General features: G+C 38.5%; 1 protein-coding gene across 1 annotated transcript in view; it reads right to left on the bottom strand.

Annotated features, from left to right (window-relative positions):
* The window catches only part of mmaa (metabolism of cobalamin associated A), a gene marked incomplete at its 3' end in the record, with an annotated part of 9211 nt that extends 2801 nt beyond the window's left edge, over positions 1 to 6410 (bottom strand). Inside the window, 5 exon segments of the mRNA XM_014022477.1 lie at positions 1645 to 1730; positions 2393 to 2563; positions 3910 to 4032; positions 5734 to 6071; positions 6340 to 6410. Coding sequence (XP_013877931.1) covers positions 1645 to 1730; positions 2393 to 2563; positions 3910 to 4032; positions 5734 to 6071; positions 6340 to 6395 — 774 coding nt within the window.
* Positions 6411 to 11279: the final 4869 nt, after the last annotated feature.

Raw genomic sequence — 11279 nt, 5'->3', positions numbered from 1 at the left:
TGGAGGAGGGAAAAAAAAAAGGCAGAAACACGGCGGGGCAGCTGCAGCCCTAATGGACCAAGCTTCAGTCAAACAAGACCCAACACTTTTATTCATGATTTAAACTAGTGATCTTGAGAGCAGCTGCAGCTGTATGCTTTTATTTTTTTCTGTCAGGCTGTCGCGGAGCGCTCCACTCCTCTGTCCTGTGAGGCGGACAGCTCAGCCGAGGCTGTCACGTTTTCTCGTCCTGGCCACACCTCCACTCTCTAAGCCCCCCTCCCCTACCCACTTTGATGCATTTTTCAAATTTCGCCTGGGGGCGGAGTTATCTTTTCACAGCGGGGTAAGATACACTTTAAGTTAATCGTTATCGGCTAAATACACCAATTAATCGTGATTAATTTTTTTGCCAATATTGCCCAACCCTACTGTCTAAAACAAAACATCAGCTGACAAACTGAAACGGCTCAGCAAAAGAGAGATTCAAACACCTGGATGTGCAGTATGAACCACTCCACAAGTTATAATTTAATATATTTCAAAAAAAATATACAATGGAAATGGGACACCAAACTAAGAGGCAACAATAACTTGTGGGAATGATCCTTTTTGGCTTCATAACTGCAACAACCTTTTCGAAGTTTATTGAATTTGGTCCAGACTCAGGAGGTTGGCTAATTACCAACTGCCACTTGAAAGTTGTCAGATTTGACCCTGAGGTTATCCACCAGCAGTGACTACTAACCATAAGCAACCTTAAATCTATGGAAGGCCACGTGCACAGCTAGACTTCTCACACGTGCTAGAACAATTACAGAAACTCACAGTAACTCAAAGTAAACATTTGTTATCAGGAAAAGAGCAAAACGTTTCCTTAGGAGACTATTCACAGCAGCTTCGACTGTTTGCACACTGCTCCAATTTAGACGTTTCTTTCATTAACTCAGCTAATGTCGCCACAATCAAACGCCATGTGTGGCACAGTACTGAGACCCTAAAGCAGCTACATTTACATTACAGACCACTGAAGAAACACAGACAGAAACTCTTCAACTGAAACAGGAGTCAGTCATTCTTAATGAACTTCTTGCTGTGGTTTCAAAACAGAAACTCATAATTGCTAAAAATGAATACAAATGTCGCCTCACCTCAGAGTCTTACCTTAATCACAATAAAATGAATCACAGTGAGTTTGGCTAATAGAGTCATTAATTAGCATAATGAATTAACTGATCAGCACATAGTTTTTGTCAGCATGTTAATCTTTACTTATAAATACAAGCTACTGAAAATAACATTATTAATCACACTAAGATGCAATGTAATATTAAATCTGTATGTTTCTTTTATTAATTTAAGCAAAACCTTGTAAAAAGATGGAAAATTAAGACTAAACTTAAAGTTTTTGCACATTTTTCCTAAAAGGAGGAGTATGAGAACAATAAAACTATTGTTCTCATACTCCTTTACTTACATAAATGTCAAGACATATCACCCAAACTGGACATTTTCCAAAAAGAAGAGGAAAATCTAAGTGGTATAAAATGATGCAGTATAACTGTTAAGGACAATTTGTTAGCGTGCTACAAACAAAAAACACTTTGCTCTAAGTTCAAACAACAGAAAAGTGATGGAAGGCTGCTGCCACTGCTCTTCACTGACCTGGAGTTCGTCGCCACCTGCTGGTGGGATCAGGAGCACAAACATGTCGACCATGTCTGCCACCGCAAACTCGGACTGACCCACACCTGAAAGCAACAACAAAACACTTCAGTTCTCATTTTTGATCTGTATGATGCTGACGTGTTCGTGCGCGTGAATCTAAGCATCCATCAACAGGTAATTACACTATTTAAGGCCCGACATCTTTTAATCACGTGTGCTCTGCGACGTTACATATTCAACTTTTCTGTGCTTTCACATTTACACACATCACGAACATAAAGAGGAGGGGAAAGCTTACTTGTCTTTAGACTAGTTCATTAAGTCAGAAATGCCTTTGAATAATCATGAGCGCAAACAAACTCGAGACTCCTCACAATGAATAAATTTTATCCTTGAAAACGCAGATCGGCCACACTCGTCAAACTCTGTAAGTGTCGCTGAGGACTGAAAAGTGTGTGCTGCCAGTTGTAACAAAGGCGAATGCGGCTGTCATGGCAAACTTTTTTTTTTTTAATAACACCACAAAAACTGTCAAACTTCAAGCAAACCAGGGTTGGAATGGCACTTTACTTGAAGTGTGACATAATTATCAGTCCAAGTTGCATACATAAGCAGCTAAAATGATAAACGTCAAGAAAATGTTCAAGTTGTTTGTTTTTAATTCAAACAACTGACCAGTTTAACTTTATGGAAAATAGTTCAGGATTAAAAGACAAAACCGGAGTTGAGGATCAGTAAATCTCACCAACAGTTTCCACCAGGACGATGTCATATCCTGCCCCCTCACACAGAACGATGGCCTCGTTGGTTGTTCGGGTGACGCCACCGAGTGTTCCTGAGGTTGGCGACGGCCTGATGAAAGCATTCATGTCTCTGGAAAGCTCGGTCATACGAGTCTTATCGCCCAGCAGAGACCCTGCGACAAGAAGCCTCTGTCAGATGGTTTTAATATTTTAGAAGTGCTGTGCTACATTTAAGTGAAACTACACCTAAAATTAAAAATAAGGTCCTATTTACACAGTGGCGTATCTAGGATATTTCTAAGTAAGGGGCCACAATATTCATAGGGGGGCCAAGTATTTGTTCAGTTTCCTTGCACACAAATCCCTGGTTTTGGTAAGGCGTATATATAGATTGCACGGTAAATTTTCCAATTAGTACCAATTTTACGTGCATTTTTAATGTACATAGACAAAATACTCTCAAACACAGCATGTGAGAAAATCTAGTCATCATTGGTGAGTTGAAAGACTTTTTCTGCAGGATTGTTCAAATTTTAAGAAAAGAAAAAGACTTCTATCAGCTTGATTCATGCTGGACATTTCTATTGGTCTCATTTAGCGCCTCTAGTGCTTGGACATGGAACTGCACCCAGCATCATCACTCTTGGGCAAAGGACAGATGAGTGACAGGACAGGGACACTTCAGGGGGTCAATAAAACTTCAACAGGGGCCAATGCCCCTGTGGCCCCGACCCTAGAACTGCCACTGTATTTACACATGAATAGCCAAGATATAAGTGACCCATTACATCGAACCAGGGATTAAGTCACAATTAGTATAGTGAGAAAATAGGCAGTTATAGTGCTTTAGCAAAAAAAAAAAAAAAAAAAAAATGCAATCATTGGATTTTGTCAAATAATGATGTCTAAATACTTATGTATGGATTGATACCTTGAAGGAAATGGTTTTAAAGCACTTTTCTGAGCATTTTGAGCCCAAAAGCTCAATATGCTACTTTAATTCACAGCATGCTAGTAAAACAACTTTCAATAACAACTGAGAAACCCCAATATCCAAATTTGGTTTAACATTTCTTTTTTCAAATGACACACACAAATAAAAATCTTCATTAGAATACACAAAACATAGGAGCCAGATTGATTTTCCAGAGGATTCTCACTTAGCAAGATAACTCACCGCTCATGATTTCAGCATGATCTAGGTATCAAAATGAAGCTTAAAAAAATTGGAATCTGAAGATTATTTCACTTTGTTTGACCTCATATTGATTTGCTGTGTTACATTTGCATACATACTGTATTTATTCATGTATAATACAGGAAATTTAACCCTAAAAATCATCCATAAAGTGGGGTGGGGGGTAGTATTATACACAAGTTATTGGTAATTCAATTTTTTTATGCCTTTTAAGTTAAAAAAATGATCATATTATACTCGAAATCGATGAATAAATACGGTACATACTGTACATTTTTAGATTGTTAAAATTGTGTTTACATCAGTGTGTCTGGCTGTTACCTCCTGTGGTGCAGGAGGAGGGGTCGACAGCCAGCACTGCCACTTTATGTCCACGTCCTGTTAACATCTTTCCCACCACCTCAATGAAAGAGGACTTCCCAGCTCCAGGAGGACCAGACAGACCTGAAAATAAAAAGTGGAAAGTAATCAATTTCATATTCATCACTGTGTAAAATTGAGAGCTTGCCTGTCCTGTTTGATAGCAAAACGCCTCATGAACCAGTGAAGTTTAATAAAACTCTCTGAAAGTAATCTGCACAATTTAAAATGGCCACAGTTTCACAGAAAGTGAGCAAGAATGTAGTGTGGTAGTTATTTGTTATTTTTTATTATTTACCATTATTTAACCAGGCAAGTCCCATTAAGATCTCAGATCTCTTTTGAAGTTCTTTGTGTGGCTTACAGGGCAGAGGGTGTTATGCATTTCTTAAGCAAATGCTACTTTTTATGTTGGTTTTAAAGAATTCAAACTATTGTAATCTTTTAACGAGACTTTTGAACATATCTTCTTTTATAAGGGCTTTCTTACTGAAAGTCTTTCAAAAGTTAACTTTTAGGCTGCTTTTAAAGCCATTTTCATCCAAGGAGCTGCTGGTGGATTTTCACAGGCACAGACCCAGCCCACTGACACCGGTGAACATCCAGGGAGTGGACATTGAGATAGTGGACTCTTATAAGTACCTGGGTGTTCACCTGAACAATAAACTGGACTGGGCTCACAACATGGACGCTCTTTACAGGAAGGGTCAGAGCAGACTCTACCTGCTGAGGAGGCTGAGGTCTTTTGGAGTGCAGGGGGTGCTCCTGAAGACATTTTATGACTCTGTGGTGGCATCAGCCATCTTCTACGGGGTGGTTAGCTGGAGCGGCAGCTTAACTGCAGCTGAGAGGAAGCAGTTAGATAAGCTCATCAGGAAGGCCAGCTCTGTGCTGGGATGCCCCCTCGACACAGTGCAGGTGGTGGGAGACAGAAGAACTCTGACTAAAATAGCATCATTGATGAACAACATCTCCCACCCCCTGCATGAAGCTGTGGCCAAACTGGAGAGCTCCTTCAGCGACAGACTGCTGCATCCGAGGTGCACAAAGGAGCGTTATCGTAGATCCTTCCTCCTAGCTGCTGTCAGACTCTATAACCAGCACCATGCCCAAAACTCACAAGTGTTTACAAAAATCACAATAAGCGTTTACACACCTGCTGCTGTACAATCATTTGTACTGTTACTATTCAATGTAATTACTCAACTGAACAATCATTTCCACTACTACTCATTTATATTATTACAAATCAGAGCGATCAGCTGCTCTGATATTACCCCATTTGAACCTTAAATAAACTCTGCTGTAATTGCACATCTGTGTTTATTTTCTGCATTGTAATACTTCACTTTACAGTTATTGGCCTGTTGAGATTGTTTTGCACTGAAAACAGGCAATTTCTGATTCCTAATGTCAGATTCTGATAGTCTGCTGTCTGTAAAGCAAAACATATTGTTTTCTATTGCACAATTCTTTATATTATATATATTTGTTATTATTAGTAGTTGTATCATGGCTAGCTAGTCGGTGTCAATTTTTGCTTTGTGTGTACTGTACAGTACTTGTCTGTACTGATGCTGCTGTGACACCGGAATTTCCCCTCGGCGGGACAATAAATTCTATTCTATTCTATTCTATTCTATTCTATTCTATTCTATTCTATTCTATGTTCGGTGCATGACTATCCTCAGACGACAGACTGTTCGTTTGGACACTTGACTCTGACCTATAAATCATTCAGACATAAAAAAGCTCAAAACAAAAGTTCAAGTTCAAATAACAGACCTACTCTGAAGGCCACTGGTTTTCCTCCATTACGGCTCTCTTGCTCCCTCCTATAGGCCAGCACCCTGTGCAGCAGCACCTGGGCCAACTCTTTCTTCCTGGGGTGCTGAGTCTCCACCAGAGTGATGGACTCGGCCAGAGACGCCCGCTGTCCTGAGATCAGTCCGTCATACAGTTTATTCAGCAGTCTCTGCTCAGGCCCACTCAGGTCGCGGATGTGCTGACTGACAGCAGTGCTGCCCACACCCCTCCAAGGGTGAAAGCTGTGGCCCACAATGGTGCTCTGGCAGCAGGGCAGGGAACCAGCGATGACTCCTTGACGAAGGCAGCGTGGTGGTCTGGCGAGTTTGGGAAGAGTAGAAAAAGGACGGTAGAGGAGGCGAAGGAGACCATACCCTCTCATTTTTCAGGGGTAAAAAGTGGGGTGTTAAAAAAAAAAATACCTTTGTGTTTATGCTGACATGTCTGCTAAATTAATGATCATAATTCAGCTAACAGTTAGCTTATTGTCTCAATTTCAGGTCCGACCGCCAATTAAAATGTTAATAAAACTGTCACTGACAACTGTTTCAACAAAATATCTGTAAGTCCGAAGGAAACACTTACTCTGACCTCGTACCATGAGCAAACAGGTGTTGCACACAAATGTCAACTCCGTTCATTCATTCACTTCCTGTTTCCGGTGAGGTGTTTTTTACCGGAAGTGTTGAAATTCTCTGAAAATAATAATAATAATAATAATAAATCATATATTCTAGGTAAATATATTTTATAATTGCATAATTATTCTATTTTTGACGAAATATCCCGTAATGAATTAAAAAACAACAACAACAAAATATAAAAAATACATAGGAGCAAAGACAATTATAACCAGCAGGTGGCAGCAGAAGATAACATGATATTAAATTGACTGGACTCACTTCCATCTATGGGAGTTTTTATTGTAGTTGTTTCAAGTAGTGCATTATGTTATTTCTATTTTGTCATGATGATTAAAAAATAAAAATTAGAAAAGGAAATGTTTCCATAAAGGTTACACAGTGCAGGAATGTTCGGAAAATGTTAACAGAAGGTTCTCTAAAGGTTGCATTTGAAGACTTGTGACTTACCTTCAGGGAACCTTTAGGGGACAATCCCCATAGGTTTCAATGTTAAAGTTTAACCCATCTTCAGAGAACGTTCTCTAAATGTTACACAGTATAACCTTCAGAATTTTTTCAGTAAATATTCCCCAAAGATTCCCGAAAGGTTACAAGGTAAAACTTGATAATCACCTTTAGGGAACTATTAGGGAACATTCCCTCAAGATAACACATGGTTTTAACTTTCAGAAGACATTCAAGGAATTGTTCACAAAGGTTCTTTAAAACAGTGATACTCAAGTGATGGGGTGCAACCTAAAAGTGGTTCTTTAGGGGCCTTTAGCCAGCCTATGCCTGCTGCAGCCTTGTTGTTTTTCTGTTCCAGGTTTGTGTGTGAAAATCCTGCTGAGTTTGAACAAAAAAAAGAAAAAAGAAAAAGAGAAACAATGCTGTAAAAGCTGGCAACTAAAAAGTAATTCATCTTTAGGGAACAATTCTTGAAGTTTTCTTGAAGGCAAAACCCTTGGAAGTAGGAGTGTGGAAGGTGCTGCTGAACTCCTTAATAAATGCTGGAAGACAGGCATACTGTAAATTGTAGAAACTTCAGCGCAGTTAAGTCCAGTTTTGTAGGTTTTAACCCCGTTTTGTTGTCAGTGCTGCTGGAAGAATGTGACTTATGTGACTTTATTCGATATCTGATTTAGTTGTATCAGATCTTGTTAATTCAATCATTATACTTTCCCACTTTGTTGTTTAGGGGAGGGGGTCATTGTGCAAGAAGCAGAGGTCAGCATCACAGGATCGAAAGTACTTAATAGACAAACATGGCCACATTTATACTTGTCAGTTCCCAATTGGGCATTTGCTTTTTAAACATACTCACTTTAAATGTACTGCAATTGTGGTGCTGCTGAAGTAGAGGGTCTAGTTCTATAGAAGCACAGAGGAGTGCTTTGGTCTTTAACCCTATAGTAACTAAAACCACAGCAGTACTTGACCCTAACTCTAAATTTTGACCAGTTCATTATGTCACAGTGAAACGCTTTTTTTCCTATAATAAAACAGTTTACACTTATTTGTTTCCACCTAATGGATTTACACAGCAGGTTCCTGCAGTACACAAAGTTGATCACCTTAACTTGTGTAAACTTCAGTAAGAAAAGGCACACAGACACATCACAACATGAACATATTTTGCAATCGTTGAAACAATTTTATTCGATCTTCCAGTAGAGACTTGATATTCACGGAATAAAACTGCTTTTCTGGGAGTTTTACTGAGCAAAACAGAAAGAAGAACATGAAAGTGCAAACAAACCAAAATACACTATCACAAATAAAAAATAAAAATAAAAAGAATCATTTGAGTGTAGCAGTTTCGTAGCAGAGAGAACAGCAAAACACAAAGAGAGACTCAAATGGCAAAATTGGCATTTATTAATAAAAAATATTAGGACATCAGTTATTGACACCCTTTAATCAGTCAGTAATAAAAACCTGCATGCTAAACGTTTTCCTTAAGAGTTATTTTAGCAAGTTTTATTTAGTCACTCTGACTAGACAATGAGAGTGTAACCGAAATATTTACACTACCTTTCAAAAGCTTTAGAAAACCATATTGTTGAAATTTAGTTAAAAGTCCAATAAAAAAATCTATAATTATTGAGGAGTAAGCAGACCTTTTTAAAATGAAAAAAAAAAAAAAAGTAAAAAAAATTTAGTTGCAAAACAACCACTCTAGGACTTGAGATGCAAAATTGTTTTACTTTCCTGCAGCAATAAAAGCAAAACTGAAACCTTAAATGTGATGAAGAGGTTTGTTTTTGTAAAATTTTTGTCAAACAGTTTTGGAACAAACTGCTTAGCTCACGAAACTGTTCGGAGAACAGAGTGGGAAGTCGCTCTACTTATTGCTGTAAAGGAAGGTGGATTAAGGGTGGGTGAAAAAGGAAGGGAAGCTGAGTTAAGTAACTGCTGAGTGTGCAAGTTGTGAAGCTATCCGGATATTTATAAAAAAAAACAAAAACAAAAAAAGGCTTAAACCATATAAAAATTTTCTACTTAAAAAATCCTCTTTGGACCACACCAAGCTAATAAATGGGATGCAATTATGGTAAGAGAAATTGACAGGTGCATTTGTGAATTACAGCAACAGGATAATTACAGTTTTTGTTCAGAAAGAAAAAAATAAGTAGGTCCTCTGGATGGGTTCTTTCTTTAGTGAAACGTTCCGTCTCTCCTCCAAGAGACTTCTTCAGTCTGATGAGTTTCAGGTGAACTCAGTCTTATAAGCACTGCCTCCACATGGTGGACAAACAGGTTAGTCATATGTTAAAGAGGGCTAACAACTAATAGGCTTGAGTAGCTCTATTGCTCATAGAGGGTCATGTGCCCCATCACCTGACTTACTGGTTTGGATGCTTCGGCTGTGGTTATTTGATGTTGTGTTATGTGTATATAGTGAGTGCAAGCAGGGGATCGACGTCCCCTTGTTTTTGTCTCCCTTTCCCTCTTTGTGTTGACTATTGTTGGGGCCCTGATTCACAACTTTTGCTCACAGGGGGCTGAGTCATAMTTGCAATAACAGCGTTGTAGGAGGAGGACAACTGGACACGAAGGCCTCCACCTCTGTTTAATGGTGGACGGTTTTTCCTCACAAAGATGGCTTCCTTTACTCCTCTCTCAAACCAACATTTCTCTCTATCAAGGATGAGAACATCTTCATCCCTGAAAGAGTGACCGCTGGCCTGTAGATGAGTGTAAACTGCAGAGTCCTGACCTGATGATGTAGCTCGTCTGTGCTGGCTCATTCTTTTGAACAGTGGCTATTTTGTTTCCCCCAATGTATGCCTGATCACAGTCCTCCTGACACTTAACAGCATATACTGACTAACCTGTTTATCCACCATGTTGGAGGCAGTGCTTATAAGGCTGAGTTCACCTGAAACTCATCAGACTGAAGAAGTCTCTTGGAGGAGAGACGAATCGTTTCACTAAAGAAGAACCCATCCAGAGGACCTACTTTTTTTCTTTTTGATTTTTTTTCTACCTGGATTACTGAGACGCTTCAGGACATACAGATTATGTTCCATTCAAAATACATATAAAAAATTTTAAAACAGAAATTGGTATTTCATATTGACAAAAAAATATATATATAATAATAAAAATCAGCCCGAATTAACCATTACATTGTAGCCCTTGCTGTACAAGTGTATTCAGTGCTGAACACGTCCGCAAGCACTGAGTAGAACATTTTACATGTTACAGTATAAACAGTTATTAAGTACAGTATCTGCACTCACAGTCAATTACCAATATTGCAAAGGACTGCTCTGATGGCAAATAACCCATCGATTATACTCCAAGTGCCAAGCATTCATGCTCTACTCCAGTGGTTCCCAAAGTTGGGTTGGGACCCCATTGTGGGTTATAAAACACCATTTGGGGGGGGTGCAGAAACTGAAATGACCTTTGAAATTGATTGTCGATAACATTTTTTTAACCTCAACTGTTAAACTGTACACTCATCTTAAATGGATAAAAATCTTATTAGATGTGGCTCGTAGCATTGTTTGCATACAGAAGTCTCTGCAGCTTTTATTTTGTAGGTTAAAAGCTGAAACATTTCTGCTTTTGACTGTCTGGGATGCTGAACCCCACAGTGCTGTGAACACTGATGGCAAAACAGAAGAAGAATTGGGCTTAATTCAACAATGCATTTTAAAACAACTGATAATTGCAACGTTTGCTTGAACTAGAGAGAGAATCTGTCACAGATTAGTATATCAGATTATAGATTAGAGCAATCAGAAAAGTGGCAGAGAAGATACACCTGGGAATAATTCAAGAAATTTTTTCCATTTTTTATGTGACAAAAGGTTCAATTTTATGTCCTCCAACAAAATGTAACACTATGTAAACTTCACTAAAAACTGAATTCATGGTGTCATTTAAAGCTTTTGAAAGACAGTGTATATTGACATTTGACACGTGGCTTTGCTGCAGAGCACGCAGCAGAAGACAAACCCGACTTCACTTGTGTTGGCCTCATGTCGTCCTTAATGTGTAACACTACACTAACCAAACTATGCTTTGCAAAACCAGACAGCACAGCACATATTCTAACTGTTAATATAACTAACCTTTATTCTTTTTTTTCTTAAAATTATGTACAAACAATTGTAACACAAGATGAGCAACACTGAAACTGTATTCTTTCATGTCTGAAATGCCTTTTTACTCCCTGCCCCATGCTAAACCCAAGACTTTAATTGTGAATACCTCTGTTTTTGCCCGTGTCTATAATTATTTCCAATGTACTAAATACATTTAAAGTGACAGTTCAGATTTTTTAAAGTGGGGTTCTATGGAAAAGCTGTAAAAAATATTATCTTACCTGTTAATATTATATTTCTGTAAGATTAGCCATGTTATATACAATTGGCAGTGGTGTAAATA

Source organism: Austrofundulus limnaeus, unplaced genomic scaffold, assembly GCF_001266775.1.
Source record: "Austrofundulus limnaeus strain Quisiro unplaced genomic scaffold, Austrofundulus_limnaeus-1.0 Scaffold331, whole genome shotgun sequence".
Classification (NCBI taxonomy): Eukaryota; Metazoa; Chordata; class Actinopteri; order Cyprinodontiformes; family Rivulidae; genus Austrofundulus; species Austrofundulus limnaeus.
This window is presented reverse-complemented; position numbering and strand designations above follow the sequence as displayed.